The sequence below is a fragment of the Populus trichocarpa genome, chromosome 1 (genome assembly GCF_000002775.5).
Source record: "Populus trichocarpa isolate Nisqually-1 chromosome 1, P.trichocarpa_v4.1, whole genome shotgun sequence".
Lineage (NCBI taxonomy): Eukaryota > Viridiplantae > Streptophyta > Magnoliopsida > Malpighiales > Salicaceae > Populus > Populus trichocarpa.
The window spans coordinates 30959438-30979183 of record NC_037285.2 but is presented as its reverse complement, the minus strand read 5'-3'; the positions used below and the strand labels follow the sequence as shown (position 1 = coordinate 30979183).

General features: G+C 36.0%; 3 protein-coding genes across 6 annotated transcripts; all 3 read left to right on the top strand.

The window, feature by feature from the left end:
- Positions 1-5539: 5539 nt before the first annotated feature.
- LOC7492071 (alpha-L-fucosidase 2) lies at positions 5540-11480 on the top strand. The gene is made up of 10 exons (XM_002298719.4): positions 5540-6425; positions 6535-6680; positions 6981-7870; positions 8154-8286; positions 8747-8905; positions 9412-9636; positions 9728-9829; positions 9938-10073; positions 10722-10920; positions 11082-11480. Exons 1-10 carry the CDS (start codon positions 6218-6220, stop codon positions 11413-11415), a joined length of 2532 nt encoding a protein of 843 aa, XP_002298755.4. The 5' UTR covers positions 5540-6217; the 3' UTR covers positions 11416-11480.
- A 755-nt stretch (positions 11481-12235) lies between these two features.
- Positions 12236-14394, top strand: LOC18095182 (uncharacterized). Of its 4 annotated transcripts, none has more exons than XR_002979924.2 (4): positions 12236-12452; positions 12701-12852; positions 13052-13123; positions 14077-14394. XR_002979924.2 is itself a non-coding variant. In XM_006369682.3 (4 exons), exons 1-3 carry the CDS (start codon positions 12298-12300, stop codon positions 13072-13074), a joined length of 288 nt encoding a protein of 95 aa, XP_006369744.2. In that variant the 5' UTR covers positions 12237-12297; the 3' UTR covers positions 13075-13123; positions 14077-14394. The 4 variants fall into 4 exon arrangements, 3 of the variants coding, with proteins under 3 accessions (XP_006369744.2, XP_024449658.1, XP_052309604.1); XM_006369682.3 differs by having other exon boundaries at positions 12237-12452; positions 12701-12810; XM_024593890.2 differs by lacking the exon at positions 13052-13123 and having other exon boundaries at positions 12237-12452.
- A 2769-nt stretch (positions 14395-17163) lies between these two features.
- Positions 17164-19264, top strand: LOC7492073 (zinc finger protein 4). The gene has a single exon (XM_024593681.2). The coding sequence runs from the start codon at positions 18334-18336 to the stop codon at positions 18904-18906; it is 573 nt and encodes a 190-aa protein (XP_024449449.2). The 5' UTR covers positions 17164-18333; the 3' UTR covers positions 18907-19264.
- The last annotated feature ends 482 nt before the right edge of the window (positions 19265-19746 follow it).

Sequence of the window (19746 nt, the reverse complement as noted above, 5' to 3'; positions counted from 1 at the left end):
AATCTTTCTTCCATCATTGTTAGGTTAACTAGTCGACCGAAATCCAACACCCAATCAGTTTACCGGCTCATCCCAACCAGTGGACTAAAATCTAGCAGGCCAACCTGTCTATCGGTTCAACTTCAATCGGTCGATCGGTTGGTCGGGAATTCCAGATTAGTTTTCTAAAATGGTAGATCATAATCCTTAACCCAAAAACTTTAAAACCCAATATAATCAACCTATAACAATTCAACCAGTCATGCTACAATCAACCAATTCATCACATATAATCAATTCATCAATCTAACTCAAAAACATAAACTTCAAAACCCTAAACCTTAACAAACCAAAAATCAAAGCTAATTACTTAAATTACACATTAAAAAACAAGTCTTACCTTAAACACTTAGCTTCTCCAATCCTTTTCCCCTATCTCTCTCTCTATTCTCTTCTTCTGCTTCCACTGCTGATTCTCTCTCTCAATTTCAGGTTTCTTTTATTTTTTTGTCTTTCTATTTATAGTTATCAAGCTATGTATTCAATTACTAAAATACCCTACTCTCATTTATATCTATTTCTAAGCCTTAAAAGGGCATTGTTGCCCTTCTCTATTTATTTCAAAACATCACAAATATTTGTTTGTTCTGCTTAGTTTGAGGCTTCTTGCTTTGTATGTATACCGTGTTTTTGAACCATGCTACGGATTTTTTGTAATCTAGTATGCAAATGGTGATGGTATGCAGTAATGCCGATAAAATGTTAATGAGTTGGTTTTCGATGCACTTCTTGAAACTTTTGGTTGTTGATAATGGCATGAATTCAAGAATTGATCGGTTTCTTCTACTACTTGTTTCAGATTCATGTGTGAGAATCTTGAATCTTGAATCTTGAATTCAACTTTAATTAATTAGCTGCTGTATAATCTCAAATCTTTCCTCTAATGTCCTTTAATTTTTCTTTGATAAGTAAATGAGTATGATTCCTTCCTTTTTATAGTGGTACCCTTTTCTTTGTTTCCTTGAACGGGCACTTACAACTTAAGATTGTGCAAGAAACTAAAACTTCCATATTATATGAATGGTGCTTTGAAAGGAGTGATGTGGAGAAGGGAAAGAGAAGTCATTGATTTGAACTGGGGATAGTTAGTAACTTCAGGATCCTTTCAAGAGTATAATGACTTCTGGTCGGCTCTCTCTGAGGAATTTGTTTGATATATGAGACAATCACACTTCATTAAACATAACAATAGCAGTAGGTGCAATTGAATGAATCTGATATATTTGGATCAGCATACAGTTTCATATTCTTGAAATTCATTCAATTCATCTTCCTACCTATCTAATCTAAGCAATGAAATGGAAATATTCTATTTATGGTCAGAAATTAATCTGAGAACTAGAAATCACTTAGATATCATCTTGTGTTCCCTGATTAATTACTCTGTATCTTTTCCTATGAATTAGCGAACCTGGACATCAAGGATGGCAGAATTGCGGGTATACATCGTTCCGATCATGTGACGCCGCTCGATACCAAGCCTGTTTAACTTGCTGCATCAGCTACATCCCCACTTGCACAAGTTCCCGAGGACCTCACACCCAGTAATGAAATTGAAGCACTTCCAGTGAGTAATGAATCATTTCTGCTTTACGAGAATGGTGAAGATTTTGTAAAGACTATGCATCGTGCTGATCATGGGTACCACCGACTCTCAATTCAAATCGTGTTGCACTCACCACAACATCAGCTAAAACCCTGATTGCACCCATTCCTCAGGACTTCGCACTCAGTGATGAAACTGAAGCACATCCTGTGTTCATCTTTATATGAGAATGATGAAGCTTTTGGCAAAAGCTGATCATGAGATGCCACTGCCTCATGTTATTATTCTTGTTCCACTCACCTTTATTCATATAAAACATATTTATTATTAATAAAAAAAAATTTCTTTAATATTCATTTATATTTGATTAATGAATCTAAAATAAAGATAAAATTTGAAAAACAAAAATATTTGCATAAAAAATTATAAAATTATTATAATTATGATATTTATATTGCATCAAAATATTGTTCTTAAATGTTTATAGACAATATTTTATTAGGACTAAACATCAATTAGAGTTGTTAAGATCGATGTATATTATGTTTATTTCTTTATGAAAGGAAGAAGATGCTCTCATACATTGAGGTATAAAGGATATCTGGAACTAATATGTAGGTGCTTGTTAAATGACATGTACACTGAATTGACCCACAATAAAATTTCATATAGAGCAATCACATATTTATAGAAAGGCTCACATAATAGTTATGTAAGTAATCCTTAAACTTGATATCACTAAGTTATCTTATATATAGAGTGTTATGCTCTGATCCTAACCACACATTGTTCTAATCAAAGATAACAAACAAGTAGATATTAGATATAACATAAACTATATGAAAATATTTGAATAATCAAGAGAGGATGAATTAAAAAAATATTTTATATGTTCTTAAATAGTAATGATTGTGTAATCCTTAGTCAAGATAAAACAAGATTTGGAAAGAGTTTCAAATCTTATTTAAAGAATTAATGATTATAGTGTTGAGAACAAAAATGATTTAACAAAGCAGACATATTTCATGCTATAATGTCTAAATTGAAACATTCTTGATGAAGGGATAATAATTATACTGAGAAACTAGTTATTTGAAATATTAAGTCAAACCACTTATGACTTTTCTAATATGAGGGATCATAACAAGTTGTTAAACCATATATTTGATCTTCAAATATAAATCAATCAATTATTGAATTGATAATAAATTAAATTGTATAATTTATTTAATGCTATTTTATTTAGGATTATGATTTATATTTGGATTAACTTATTTGAAAACCTAATAGGTTACACATATAAGAACAGCTGGTCAGAAATTAAAAAATAGGATGGTTAATCAAGTGTGACTTGATTGTAAATAAATTTTAAAAATTAAGGATTAGAATGTAATTAATATAGGTAATTACAATTTTAGACCTAGAAAAAATCAAGTAGGGACTTGATTGAATAAACTTCTAAAATTATTATAAAATAATATATGTGATGTTATTTAAGAGACAAATTGATATTTTATTATTTATAAGATTTGTAGGTTTCCCTATGAATAGAATATTATGCCTTTTATTTTCTACACATAATAGTATAATAGCACAATACAGAAACACATAAACATAAAAGAAAAGAGCAAATAATATGAAGATTTTTTATTTGTGGTTTATGTGAAATTTCATCAAAGATATTTAAATAACTTATGATTTATAATAATTTAATCTTGAAATAATTATTCAAACTCTAGATATATCTTGTGAAATTCTTTAAAATCTCAAAAATATTTAAATTTATCATTTCAGCTGGATGCAGGGGCGGAAGCAAGGGGGGCAAGCAGGGGCCCGGGCCCCCCTGCAAGACTTGCCTCCTGCAAAACTTGCCTCTTGCAAGACTTTTAAATTTTTTTATTATTACTAGATAAGTATGAGGAGTTATATTTTTTATTTTAAAAAGGTGAATTTAAATTACGTGTGATTCACTTTGAACTTACTCTTTACCCACAGGAAAAGAAAACAATATAAAAACATTATTTTGTGAAATAAAATACAGAGTCACTAATTTATCCTAATATAAACTTGTAGTCAATCAAAAACAAAAATAAAAACATAAATTACGAGCAAAATTTTTCTACAAAAAGATTGAAGCAGAGCCATCAATTAATTTATCTTTCATCAAACAAATTAAAGTAACTTAAATTTAAAATTTATTTTTGTTTTGTTTTGAGATGTTTGTTAATAATTTGATGAGGTTTTTTTTTATAATTCTACTATTTTTGCTCTTTTTTTTTCTCATATCTGCTAGTTCTACCCATTGTTTTTTGAATTCTTGTTATAGTGATTTTTTTCTAATTAATTAGATATATTTTATTTGATTTGTTTTGATTATACTTAGATTTTTTTTTTATATTTTGTTTTTAGCAGAGCCATTAAAATTATCAATTTTTTCTTACGATATATGTTTTGATTTTAGGTTGAACCATAAACAAAATAAGAAGAATTGATCTTTTTTTTGAAAAAAAAAGAAAAAATATTGATAACTCACAGCCCACTGAACAAACTTTTTCAGCGATGAAAATTATTAAAACAAGACTTCGCAATCGAATGGAGGATGATTTTTTTGCAAATGATTTGATTGTCTATATAGAAAAGAAATTGCTGAAAGATTCACAATTGATATGATAATCGATGATTTCTATTCTATGAAATAACGACGAGCACAATTAAAATAAATATGTAAGAATCATTCTTTATTATTTTTTGTTTTATTTCAAAGTTTATCAAACATAAATAATGCTTCGCTTTAGCTAATGTTTCTTATATACTTTGTATGTTTATATTTGATAGGTATAAAAACCAACAACATTAAAGTGATGGATGCATTATGAAGATGAAATTAACTTCTTACTTTGACTCAATTTGATATTGTTCCAAACCTTTTACTTTATATAAAGGTTATTATATGTTTGTAGTAAGTTATTTGAATAAAACTAAATTATACAGGTTTTGTTTTACAATTCATGTATAATAAATTAAAATAAATATTATATCTTATTATATTATATCTTATTATATTTTAATTTTGATCCCCTCTAATAAATAATTCTAGTTCCGCCCCTGGCTGGATGTATTCTTTAAAGCCGACAGTCTCATTGTAGGTGATTGACTTTTACGGATGCACAATCTGATTTTGTGAGTTTCTGGTACAGTACTGTAAGCCTGTAAGGTGATAAAAATAGTCTTATGAGGTTTATTTCTATTCATTACCATCAATACTGATTTTACTCCTGTATGAATTGGGCATTCTTCGGGAAAGGAGATGAAATTCTCACTAAGATTACATGGTCAAAACTCTAATTGTGAGCAGTAGATAAAATCTGGTGACTGTAAATTATTATGATGAGTCAGTAATGAAGGAATCAACTAGATAAAATCTGACTGCTTTTGGATGATGTTGACATCATCTAGAAATTGCAAAGCATATGAGCTTTTTTCCATAAAAGCAAATCATTTTTCTTAGGCTCATTGAAGTGGTATCTGATCTTCTCTGCATTAACAAGTAGAAGTTGATGAAGAACAGCTTATATTACCTGGTGATTTTTCACTAAAAGGATTCGTCAAAAGAACATAAAAATGAAATGCTGCAACTTCTCCCACTTTATTTGTAACTCCCTGGTTGATAATTGAGATGAGGTCTCTAAAAGTGATCGAATATGAAAAACAACAGGTCACGGGCAACCAGTGTCGGTAATGGGTGCTCGATCAGGACAAAACATAGGTTACTCGGGTCAGGTTCGGCCTTGCACACAACCAAATGCGATCTTACTGTGACCAACTACCTGTCAAAACAAGCCCCGTGGAAATGTAGGAAAGGCATGGCACTTTAAAACCCTATTTTGGGTCAACAGTCAATAAAATCATTTTGTGAATGGAAGTATCAATTTAGGCTTGGATCCAAAACCAAAATAAGGCATGTAAGTGATAAGTCTTCGAGGAATGCATTAATCTAAATGTGGAAGATCTGTCTAAAACATCACTTGCTAGTGAAACTTGAAACCGAGCATGAGGTTAGTTTAGTTCTGAATACATGGCATGCATGGTGAGGAGATGCCTAGTAAGCCCTTCAACTATCTATCAACAAGTATATGGCAGTAGTTGCTCTGGGTTTGTTTGAGATAGAAACAACAATTAAATCCGTAATTATCTTCCAGTTTCCTTATTTTGGTCCCTCCTCCTCCTCCTCCTCCAACCTTTCCCAAAAAGGGTGAGGATAGAGGAGTTAGGAGTTCAGTTCTCGTTGGCTATAATAGTTTAGGGAGACTTGGATCAATTAGCCTCAAGTTTCTCAATATCAACAGTAATATCGTGACGAGTGAGCAACACTCCTGGCTCCTCAGTTGCTGCCAGTTCCTTCTCTTGCCTTGAAAGAAACACAAAAGGTTAAAAACAAGGGACACAGAGCACGTCAGGGAAGTATGACAAGCTACAAAACAAGACAAAAACAAAATTGTCACTTTTCCTGCGCCAAGCTATTTTAAGAAAATATCATTTACAATCACAAAACAAACTCTACGCTTCCCTTCTTGTTTTCCTTTTTTCTTCTAATTCACATTTTCTTCCTTTCTTCACCCACTTGTACTGACAATGGAAAGTGGAGAGTGGGTTTTTGTAACACGACCAACCGAGAAAGACTTGTGGAACCCAACTTCAACTGAGTTGGAGGATTCCAGACCGTTAAAAGTCACTTTTAGCGGGCCGGCCAAGTACTGGACTGATGGAATTCCGATCGGTAATGGCCGTCTTGGTGCCATGGTGTGGGGTGGTGTTTCATCAGAACTTATCCAACTGAATGGTAACTTGTTTTCCCAATTTTAATGTTAGTTAACTTTTGCTGTTTGATTTATTGCAATGCATTAGAATATAGACGGTGATAATGATATTGCTGAATTGTTTTTTTGTAGAGGACACATTATGGACAGGGACTCCAACTGATTTTACTGACCCTGCTATACCACAAGCATTATCAGAGGTTAGAAATCTTGTTGACAGTGGTAAATTTTCAGAAGCAACTAAAGCAGCAGCAAGGATGTTTGGAAAATATACCAATGTATGTTAAAGTAACACACCCTCCTTTTCTTTCTTTCCTCTCTCTTTTCTAGCGTTGATGTTTTCTTGTTCAAGCCCTTCTCTTTTCTAAATGAAAACAGATGATTAAGATCAATTTTTTGATATACCATCTTAATTTTTGTGTTCTTGTGTGTTAGTAATGAATTTCTGTTCTGAAGTATTTTAGAACTTAATGGGATTTAATATCACCATTTTTGTGTTACATTCAATTTTAACATTTAATGATTAATTCAATGGAAGAGGGTGAGCATATTCTGATGAATTTCGTTTGATGATTTAGGTTTACAAACTACTTGGTGATATCAAGCTAGAATTTAATGGTTCCACATATGCCGAAGGAACATATTATAGAGAGCTAGACTTGGATACTGCAACAGGAAGAGTAAAGTATACCGTGGATGATGTAGAATTCACAAGGGAACACTTTGCATCTAATCCAGATCAAGTGATTGTGACCAAGATTTCTGGAAGCAAAGCACAGTCTGTATCCTTTGCTGTATCTTTAGACAGCATATTAGAGCATCAATGTTACCTAACAGATGAAAATCAACTTGTAATGGAAGGAATTTGCCCTAGAAAAAGGATGACAACAGAAGTGAAGGCAAATGATGATCCAAAGGGAATGAAGTTCACTGCTGTTCTTGATTTACAGATTAGTAATGGCGCACGTTTGGTACGTCTTCTGGATGACAACAAGTTGAAGGTTGTTGGAGCAGATTGGGCTGTGTTGCTGCTGGTGGCTTCATCTTCATTTGAAGGGCCATTCGTGGATCCTTCAGATTCAAAGAAAAATCCTACTTCTGACTCTCTTCAAGCAATGAATTCAATAAAAAAGCTGTCATATTCTCAGCTTTATTCACGTCATTTAGATGACTTTCAGAATCTTTTTCACCGTGTTTCATTGCAGCTGGAGAAGAGCTCTGCTATTGGAGATGGGGTTTCAGAGATCAAGAATCTTATGCCTTCAGTGATTGAAGATTTCGAAGGGAATAAAGATGTTGTGGTTCCAACAGTAGAGAGAATAAAGTCCTTTGAATCTGATGAAGATCCTTCCTTGGTGGAGCTTCTATTCCAGTTTGGTCGATATTTGCTTATTTCTTGTTCACGCCCCGGAACTCAGGTGGCTAATCTTCAAGGAATATGGAACAAGGATCTTTATCCAGCATGGGAGTATATTGCACTCTCCAATCTTCTTAATTTTTCATCTTTATCTATCATATATGTGTAGAAGTTAGTTTTCGAGGGGAACATATGGGAGATCGAAAACAGAAAAGATTTAGAATATCAGGAATTGACTTCTAAGTTTCTTTATTGCTCAAAAGTACATGACCATATCTGAACTATTGGTTATTAATAATATCCATCATAAGTTAAAGTTAAATGATGACTTCCACTTCTTTGAGCATCAAGATTTCATTTGGACTGCTACTTACCCTTGTATCTCTTTCTTCAGCTCTGCTCCAACCTTGAACATCAATCTTGAAATGAACTATTGGCCTTCCCTGCCTTGCAACCTCAGAGAGTGCCAGGAGCCCTTGTTTGATTTCATCAAATCTCTATCAATCAATGGAAGTAAAGTTGCACAAGTAAGATCCCTTACCATTCTATCTCATATTAAAAGCATTTTGTTATTTATTTGACCGTTAATTTATAATTTACCCCATTCACTGGACTGTTTGATTAGATTTCAATGGCAGTGGTTCTCCTCAAACTCTAGCCAATAATTAAGAAATCTCAGATTTGCAGTCACAACTGAAAGCAGTAATACTAAGATGAGGGGTGTCTCGTATTTTCACTTTTTCATTTGGGGTTTCCATGTCAAAATAGCTAGGCTACCTAGAGAGTCTTGTCCTCAAATCAGCTCTACCTGCTTACACTCGTCATCATTCTACTAGGAAGGTGCAGTACTAGTGCATATTCATGTCAGTGTAGCATCCCTAGGCCTAAAACCAGCAACATCCCAATCTATACCCTTGATCCCTTGTGGTTTTTGTTTTATTCATTCTTCATCCCAAATCTTTCTTACTTGTGTCTCGTAATTTGCAGGTAAACTACATTACAAGTGGTTGGGTTGCGCATCACAGGTCTGACATATGGGAGAAAGCATCCGCAGATATGGGAAATCCTAAGTGGGCAATATGGCCAATGGCTGGGGCCTGGGTTTGTACACACTTATGGGAGCACTACACTTATACACTGGACAAAGTAAGAGATATATTTTTCCATAAATTGCCTGTTACCTTGCTGTCTTTGATCATTGGCATGCTCATTTTCTTCTCCGTGAAATAAATAGCTGTAGCTCTCCTTAATAGCTGCTGTTATGAAATTTTGAAGGACTGCTGCATCCAACCCTTAAAGGCATTTTCAAAGAGAACTTGAAATTCTTCTTCCTTTCTTTCACTTTCAAGTGATTCATCAATGGGGACCGTACCATGCATTTTCATCTGATGACTGAGGGGGCAGGCCGCCTCATTTTTTTTGGACAAGATATTACTAAGATTGGATGGTTTCTGTGTTTTTAAGTGGTTCTGCTGCAAATTACATCAGATTATGCCTTCCCCTTTGTAGTTATTTACCATATTCTTGATTAACATATAATGAAACTTCAGAAATTTTGTTTCTTATTTCGTTCCAGCTTCTCTTTATAATTTTTTGTTAATAGCATAATTTACTTTGTGGGATCTGTTATGCTGATAATTTCTAAATGATAGGATTTTCTTATAAATACGGCATACCCTCTGTTGGAAGGATGTGCATCATTTTTGATGGACTGGTTGATTGAAGGGAATGATGGATATCTGGAAACCAACCCGTCAACATCTCCAGAACACATGTTTATTGCCCCAGATGGTAATTCTGCTTCTGTGAGCTACTCGTCAACCATGGATATGGCTATCATCAACGAAGTATTTTCTGCAATTGTTTCTGCTTCTGAGGTAAAGCTTTTATTCTCAACGGCTGTAATAATCACAATTGTATTTTCTAAATTGTCTACAAACTATGTATGTTAAAAAACTGTTGAAACAGGTTTTAGGCAGAAGTGAGGATGCTCTTGTTCAGAAAGTGCTCAAGGCTCAACCAAGGCTTTATCCACCAAAAATTGCTCCAGATGGTTCTATCATGGAATGGGTAAGCGAGTAGTTTTCTATATTATAGGTTCTAATCAACATAATGAAGTCATTTCCTGCATTTTAATTGCTGAATCTGACAAGTGAAATCCTCTCTGTGGTGATGCAGGCACTCAATTTCAAGGATCCTGAGGTGAAGCATCGACATATTTCACATCTATTTGGGCTGTTTCCAGGGCACTCAATAACCTTGAAGAAAAATCCAGAACTCTGTAAAGCCGCAGAAAATACTCTCTACAAAAGAGGTTAGCATAAATTAATTGTGACCTTTTCCCTTCAATATAAAATTAGTCTAGGGGCATTTGAGTGGAATTGTTCCATCCTGTTGCATTGCTTTTTCTGTTCTTTCTGTTTCTGATAGATTATATGTTTGAGAAAGGTTTCTTACATAAAAGTATAAAACTGTGCAAGAGTAGCTTTCAAACTTCAAAAAAGTTGTCATGCTTTGAACGCGGAAGCTCTTGATGCAAGCGCAAAATGATATAAAAAAGGTGCATTTTGGTTTCGCAGATGATCATTGTGCATGGTAAATGACTTTTAGTTGTTTCAATCTGAATCGAAGAATTCACGCAGCTACAGAATTTCATTGAAGTTCTTGGTGCAAGTGTGCAAAATGATGATATAAAGAGTCATATTCTGGTTTCAACGTCAATATGCATGCTAAAGCATTCCAAGTTTACTTTCAATGAATTGTGCAGCTGATATGCGTTGTCCACAAATGGGGATGGAAAATGTCTTTGAAGTAATTATTTGATCCTTCCTAAAATATTATGCTGTTCAAAAAATCCATCTCATTCAAAGGTCGTGGTTTTAATATTTGAAACTTCAGCAGGCATGGCATTACTCAGAGTATAATATTCAGGTAATGTTGCTTTTTAATTTTCATTTAACAGGAGAGGATGGCCCAGGATGGTCGACTGTATGGAAAACTGCTGTATGGGCACGTCTACAGAACAGTGAGCACGCTTATACAATGGTTAAGCATTTGATTAGGTTGGTAGACCCGGCGGATCAGAAGATAGGTTTCGAAGGTGGACTATACAGCAACTTATTTGCAGCACACCCTCCTTTTCAAATCGATGCCAATTTGGGGTAAGCAGCATTGTGTGTGTTGTCGCTGAAAATGCAATGAACACTTCCCGTTCAAAAGGGCTCATCTTGATCTGGGGACCATCAGATACCACAAACATCTGTGCATTTCTGGTATTAATGATTTCACACGGATGTTCTTTTTCTTCCGCTTCTGGTTCCAGGTTCCCAGCCGCAGTTTCGGAAATGCTTGTCCAGAGTACGATGACGGATTTGTACTTGCTTCCTGCTCTTCCTCGAGATAAATGGGCAAAAGGGTGTGTGAAAGGATTGCAAGCACGTGGGGGGAATACAGTCAACATATGCTGGGACAAAGGAGATCTTCAAGAAGTTGGCCTGTGGTTGAAGAAGGATGGGAGTTGTTCTCTCCAAAGATTACATTATAGAGGAACTACAGTTACGACAAGCTTATCATCTGGGATAATTTACACATTTAATTCACAGTTGCAATGTATAAAGTCGTTCTCGCTTTCGGAAGTGGCCTTCCCTCGAGTTTAGAGATAGTCTTTGTTCAATTTCAATCTTGAAAAGAATATTCCATGAACATGCATTTACAAAGCCAAGGATCCTGCACTCTCTTAAAACAAAGATATTTTGATGATTTAGGAAGAAATTGGCAAAGAAAACAACTTATTACTTCAATAATAATTGTTTTGATAAAATCATTCAAAAGAAAAAAATTAACAGTGCAAGGATGAAATAATATTTTACTCCAACTATTACAATGGCAGATCGTCAACGACCGCATTTGCTTTCATCTCCATTCCCCACAACTAGAGGTGAGCGAGCACCTTTCATTTATCTGAATTTTTCGAGCTAATTTGGGCCTGAAAAATGTCAGAAGGAAAGATTTAGAGACACACTTTGGAACACCCTCCTCGTATTAAAAGCATTTTTCTTAATTTATTTAACCTTTTGTCCTTGAGATTTATCCCAGCAACCAGATCGATTGTTCGGTTAAATTTCAACGGAGGAGGGAAGAGGTTCTCCCCAAACTCTGGTCAATAATTAAGAAATTCAGTTGTTGCAGTCAGCACTGTAAGCAGATAAGGGAGAAAACATTATAGAGGAATTAGAGCCACCGCCAGCTTATCATCGAGAACAATTTGCACTTTCTAACAACGTGTAAAGGCACGCTTCCTCCTCTCATGAGTCATGAGTGCCGTTTTGTGAGCTCTCTCGTTCCATAATCGTAAGTTAAAATAAATATATAGAAAGGAAGGAAAGTTCTCTCATCACAGACAGCATAGCTCAATTGCAGGCTTTCAACATGTTGGGCCTGGTCATGGGCCGAAAGATACAGCTGTACCCTACACTTCATTTTCATTTCACACCTCCCTCTCATTTCCGCAAAAACCGTTTCACGTTTTCTGCTCTCTAATGGCTTGGCGCAGTGGAGGATCACTCTCGCGTTCGCTCATGTCCGCCGCCAGGGCGCCGACCCCCCGCTCTTCCGCACAGCTCCCCCGCCTCCGTCCGCCGCCTACCTCCTCCCCCCGTTTCCAATCTCGCCGCTTATCCTTCGCTCCTTCCAGGTAGCCGTTCCTCTTAGATTTTTCTTCTCGATTTCTTAGATTAAAACATCATTACCCATTTCTTCTCACTGCATGTGGCTTAATGAGCTCGTTTGAGATGGAAGGTTAAGCATTGTGGATCCTTAATTTAGAAAATTGTCAATGTTAATCCTAGATTTTGTAAGAAATCAAGAAAATTTCATTTTTCCTAAACAATTTTTGCATATTGTTCATCAATGGGCAGCTTTCTTTGTATTGTGTTTTTGTAGGAACTTGGGAGAACTGGGATGCACGCAGTCGTTGTTGCCTTTGGTGGCCTCGGGGCACTTGACATCACGTCTCAATGCTAATGTGCGGGCTTTCTGTGAGCTGTCTCATGGTACCTTCTGCCGTACTTGTCCGGATCGCTAATAGTTTCTTTGTGAGTCTTACTGTTTCTAGGGCACACAACAAAGCAAAAGTTGTTAGTGAACTGCTGCCTTGAACAACTTTGATTGGGAAGAGTAAAAAAATTTTAGTTTCTTTCCTCAAGTTTGTCAAAATTACTTTATGAAGTAGATTTGTTTTTGTTGGTTTCATGAAACCTGGTTAATGAGAGGAATTGGGATTGGGGTTGATAGGGAGGAATGGAAAAGATGGGTGATGCACGTGGACTTACTGTCAGCTAAAGGCGCAGAATTGATGCCACAATTGTAGGTTTCTCGTTTTGTTCTTGTTTCTTGTTCGTAGAAAACATAAATGTAGTGCATCTGTACTGAGTCCAAAGAGAAACCAGAGCCTTAAAGATAAGTTTTGAGGCATATAGTCAATTGCTTCATACATTTCAAAATGACCATTTGCAAGGTTTTTATGTTTCTAGATTCTTATGCTGGGAGATATATCTCTCCTGATCATTTAGTTGTTCATATTGAAAGGTTTCTGTACAAATCTGTTAATATTACTTGGGCTGAAACTTGTCTCCATTTGCTTCTAAGATAACAAACACATTGCTATTAGTAGCATTTTTCTTCATTTATTGTTATTGTTGTGTTTTTTTTTTAATATTGTCATCATAAGTTGGTTTGCAACCCACTTGTGCATATTCTTTTTTCTTTACTGCTGATAGAAAAAATAATGAGAAATCCTTTTAGTGTGTTAGTTTTCTCAGTATGGTTGAATGTAAGAGTCATTGCTTGATCCCATGAGAGACACATCTCAAGTGATGCATTTGGAAGTTAGAATTCAATGGATTCTCTTCTATCGACATGATAGGCCAGATTCAGATTTTGTCTTCCATTTTCTTCCTTTATTGTGTATAGTTTCCTGCAAATTACAAGCAAAAACCAAGGTGTATTCCTTTTCTGTTTTTATTACTTGACAGCTCCATCGCAATGAAAATTGAATGTCCCTATAAGCCACTAGATTCTGTAATCTGTACTGGAAAGGCTGACTTCAAATCAATTAGCCAGTTTTCATGTGGTTATTAGCAACAAAGATTATTCCAAATTTCAGATTAAGATCTGAAATTAGAAATCTTTGAATTCAATACTTTGCTGCTATTGAACTCAAGTTTCTTGCTGCTTGAAGGAATTATGCCCCCAAAAACTACGCTTTTCTGATGCAGAATTCCTGCATGGATTTTGAACCATTTACGCTGTTGTTGCAGGTACTTGAAGAGCCTTTAGATTAGCACAACCAAGTGCAACATTGTTTGAAGGAAGTCGGTGAATGGAGTACCCTTTGGGATGTTGGGATGTTAGGCTTTTTGGCATGCATATTTAATAAAGATGTCATGTTCTATGCTACATCTGAGATCAATGTTAGATTTCCTATGCTCTTGGGACAATCAAATTTTATGGTTTTATAGGCAACTATATTTGCGTATAAGTTTATTTGCCTGTTCCTTTGATTTATACCTTGTTTCCGCAAGGTCCTGCTGTTGATGTTTCATTTATCACTATCGGACCTCCGTTAGTTTCTGGAATTTATGTCCTTGTTTATTAAATGAAAGGGTTTTCAAGGGCCATCCACTGCCCCTCTGTAAGTGCTCGATGATGTGTGGTGCTATCATGGAGTAGCCAAAAGTGCAGGGGAATTCTTGGGACGTGGCTTTAACATGGTAAAAAAAAAAGCTTGGAGTTTTAACTGGACATTCCAGCATCCGTTTTCTTAAAACTAGATACTAGATCTTTTAAGTATGGTTTCTAGAACTTGCATTGGTATTGGTGAGATTTTGTTCCATGCAATGGCTGGGTTGCTCTCCAAGGAGAGGAGTATGAATTTCCCAAAAGTTATTGATGGTGACGAGCAAGGTACAGTCAAGTAGCATAAGGTTGAGATGCTGCATCTGAATTATGTTTACCTTTTGACTCTCTTGTGGAGGAACACCTGGTGAACGCATGGGATGCCACACCTGACTAGTGTCTCATATTAGTTGTAATCTATGAACAAACAGCACGAGGGCTGTCGTTTTCAGCTCGTGCACCAGGACCCCGCTCCATATTGGTGGTGTCAATCGTGTAGCACACTGTGCATCCATATTTTGGCTTTAATGTCATTGCATTTTGTGAGGATCTGAGAAGTTGCCACCTCCAAACACCTTCATTTTAATGTGACTAATGCTAGTCTAGAAGCTGAAAAGAGAGCTCTCTACTATCTTGAGATCAAATGCATGCCAGCTCCGTACAAGTATAGCTTTCCAGTCAGACTGTTGGTAGCTTTTGATTCATGGGGAATGGATTGGGATAATACAATCTTACTCGTACTGGTGTTTTAGTGGATGGAGCCCATGTGGAATGCAACGAAAGACAGTTTTAATCATGTCTCGTGTCCTGTTTTTTTTCCCATTAGACAGTCTTATGATGCTCAGTTTCATTTGCTTATTAAATACATTATTGGGGTCATTCAATCCTATGGGCTTGCTGAGAAAAGTCAAGAAGTTTGACGAATTTGAATGTTAATGAGGAAGCTCAGAACCCGTCCTGTGCAACACAGAAACAACCGAATAAGCTCTTCAGATGATTACCACTTGTTCGCCTTTGTACAGGAAGCTTGTGCCATTCTGCAACAGCCCATTGGCTAAATAAAAGCAGTTGAATCGATACTCGGATAAAGGGTAGAATTCGGGGCCACATTCAACTTGTTAAACGTCCATATTCTGCATGAACTGATCCCAGGAAAAGGCAAGTCATGAATGAACATCAAGTAGTTGGCATTTTATGTTATAAGTGAGCCCTGTTTCTTCGGGTTTTTTTTTTTTTGTGTTTTAAAAATGTTTTTAAATTTTTTTAAAAAAATTAATATTTTTTTATATATTTTCAGGTCATTTTCGATGCGCTAAAGTTAAAAATAAATTTTAAAAAATATAAAATATAATTTATAAGTGATAGACATTTTAAAAAATACACCATGTGGTCCATGGAAGCAAGCCATCGGCCCATGAATAGTGATGGATCTCCTGATTGTCCCAATTACGTAAGAACTTTGCCTTCCAACAACAGAAAACTTGTTCCCAGAAAATTTGCTTCTCTCTATTTACACCGACAGCACATGAAATGAAAAGAACTTGCATCACAGCTGGAAGTGACACACAAGAGTAGCCAAGCGGAGCTTTAACCACGGAGATCCTTGTGTCCATCCTTTTCCACCTCCGAGCTAGTTTTTCCAAGAAAAACTAACGAGAGTCGAGTTTCTAAAAGAGATGGACAGGTCACTTTGCATCACCACACTATTCGTATTCCATTTTATTTTTTTTTATGCACTTACAGTGGTACATTGATTAAAACCATTTTGTGTCGTTCTCGTTTGACCAATCGTACTGTTGAAGCCAATTCAACCATTTTCAATTGCTCTCCAATTAACGGATGTGATGTGTCACCAAATGATGCATGCTGGCATCCTCTTATATCACGAACAGATTTGGTTCCTGTGTTTTAAAAATATTTTTAAAAAAATTAAATAAATTTTTTAAAATTATTTTAATATACTAATATCAAAAATATTTTTTAAAAAATAATTACTCAGAACACCTTTGACCTAACTATCAAGCGAAGCAGTGTTTCACAGGGGGGACGCCCAGATACAGCTATTAAAGTCCCAAAGCGAAAGAGAATTCCAGTCCCAGAAAGTCTAGAAAAGAGAGTGTTGTACGAAATCCCTTTGGCTGTTTATGTTTGAGTCTTCTCCGGACAAACCCTTCTTACCACTTGACGTAACATCAAACGGGAAAATTTAAACCTGAAAAACTCCATTAAAAAAACAGTTCAAAAGGACTCTAAAGCATTGTCCTGTGTAATATCAAGTGCCACATGAATAATGGGTAAGGAATCAGAAATGGACAGATTGAGAAGGTTGTGCGTTGGTTAGGAGTCAGAGATGATCCTGATTGTGAATGATAGAAAGTTGACTAGAGCAGTGTGCTAGACATCAAACAATAGACCTAACTCCAAAATTGTCTTTACCCAACTGTTCATTTCTACATCCTCGTGACGTTAGTGGAGTATGTAATTATGCATCGAAGGATAATATCCAGCACCGCATGCAGCTACAAGAAAAAACCAAGTTGCAAGCTTCATAGACCAAAAAACAATATACCTTTTCAAGTGCTCCAAATCCAAGGAGTATGGGACAATTCTCAGTCTATGCCTCCTCATTTTAACTGTCAACGACACAACCTCTTATCCTCGGCCTGTTCCCACAGGTCTCTAACCTCTCTTAGGGCACGCTTCTCTCTAAGAAAGGGAGAACAAAAAATTATTATATTATAACATTTCAAACTCCACAATAAGTACAAATGGCTGGTAATGCACTTCTCTGTTTGTACATGAACATTGGCCACCAAGCGTTTAAAAAATCAGCCCGAGAAACTCCTAGACGAAGACCCCCACATGGATACTCTTGTCTAAAGGAAAACAATATTAAACTGGCAAGAGACCACTCTATCTTATTCTTGCTTTAAACACAATTATTGGCATTTCCCTGGGTCCCATCACGATTCAGCCCCCACCAACATTAAATCAAAAGGCAATTAGAAAACAAGGGAACCCTACCACCACTGAAATCAATATTTCCATAGAGCTTTGAAGCTTATCTCTTACTCACTTCTCCGAATAGGAAATGCATCTTTTCAATGTCGTTATCACATAACATACCGACTTGACAGCATTGAACACTACAAATGTCCCTCTTGGTAACTTGTGCCCACCATTATAGAAATATAGTGTTTACCTTAGATACGCTGAAGAAGAAAAGCATTGAAACAGATAGTTATTGTGAATAAGAATCATTTACTGGTGATCCTATCTGCAGAGATGGATGGCTTGCTATCAACAAAGGGATCCAACTGTAATCAAAATCACTTGATAAATGGACACTTCTGCATGTTCACATTTATCTACGAAGGTGAGTAGATCCACCCATCCACCCATCATCTACATAAATAAACCCGAATCTTAGAACCTTTATACTGAAGACAGATAAGTAAAGCAATTTTATATGTTTACGTGATATAAGAAGCACTGAAGGCAGAATCAACTAATTGTAAGATCATGAGTTTGACGACGGATGGAATTATTGTTGATTGTCAACCATGAGTTTCCATAGTTACTCCAAAAGAGAACCATGTAAAGTTGGCTTGATTTGAGGAGTGAAAAGGTAAAGGTGGTGGAAGAAAGTGGGGAATCCTAAGCTTGACAAGGGCAACGGTAAAATGACATAAGCATTGTCCCATGATACACCAAGCCACTAGTGGGGTTGCTGAATTGAGACCAAATAAACTTAATTTCATTTCCATTGTTAAATCTATCTCCGTTTGTTTCCCCTCTCCTACTTCGATCTAAACCTTCAAGTCTGCCGCGATTCTTCCACCCTTTCCCTATTCATCTCCCCTCCACACACCTCTAAGAAAGTTCAGATTGGTGAAGATATGATCTTCCAGGAAGAAGCGATTGAAATAAAAACCCTCAAACACCAAAATGAGATGTTGAACAGCAACAATAGCAATGAAGGCTATGATGATAACAATCCAGGTGAGTGGCTGAATCTGAGCCTAGGTGGAAATTCACCCTCAACAGCAGGAGATTATGACTCACAATCAAGACCTACTTCTAGCAAGGTTTTCTCATGTAACTTCTGTAGAAGGAAGTTCTTCAGCTCACAGGCACTCGGGGGTCATCAGAACGCCCACAAAAGGGAGAGGGGTGCAGCGAGAAGATACCACTCCCAGAGGATGATGACAGTTATGGGTTTGCCAGTGAATTCTCCGATGGCTAGATCACTTGGGGTCAGGCCCCACACCCTTGTGCACAAGCCAAATAGAGATGGAACTGCTATTGCAGGGAGATTTAATGAAGCCAGTCCAGGATTTGATATGTCATGGATGCCCTTCACAGTTGATGATACAACGGATTTGACATGGCCAGGCAGCTTTCGCTTGGATCCACAACCACCAGAGACATCATCAGAGCCACTCAAGCTTGACTTGAACCTTCGACTCTAATCAATCCCTTTGTTGTGGTTCCAAATTTTCTTCTCGCAGAATAGTTTTTGACGAACCATATAATACAGAAACTAATACAGGCGGGCAACCAACCTTATGAAGTGTTAAACATCATACAGATTCTGCCTGGTTCTAGAAGAAACATGGAAAATGCTCTGCCAAGTGTGCATGTCATGTACGAGAAACCTAGAAAATACCCCTACTCTTCAGTTCAATTTCTGGAAAAATAAATGCCAGATAACCATATTTATATGGCAGCTAACTATAGGGATTCCTTCAATCCTAATCATCAACTTCCAGTTTTGAGCCACTGTACATTTCTTTTTTAAGTGATCATGAAGTTTTTCTGGTACAATAATCATACCATTTCACGCCATCAGTTATTAAGCTATCTTTTTTAAAAATAATGATAATGCAGTTTAACATTATTAGACATTTTTACTTTTTTTAATTAGAAGTTGTATATGCAGTGTTTTTTTTTTTTTTTTGGTGCAATAATTATCCATTTTACACCACAGGTAATTATTCTTTTACACAAATAAGTTATCTTAACGTACAAACATTGATTGGAACATCTTAACACAAACCAGATAAAATGCAAAGAAGGGAAGGATGATAATGGAAGGAAAACAATAACATCCTAATAATATGGCTCTCCATGTGGCATCTTGCATTTCACATTACCTTTTTTTTTCTGCTTATATGTTCCAAAATTAGTAAAATATCACAAAGATCCATTTCGCTGACCCAACTAATTTGGGATTAAGGTTTGGTTGATATTTTTTTTGTATATGACCTAAAGATAATCTGGCATAGACAAAGTTAAACTGGCCATAAGAA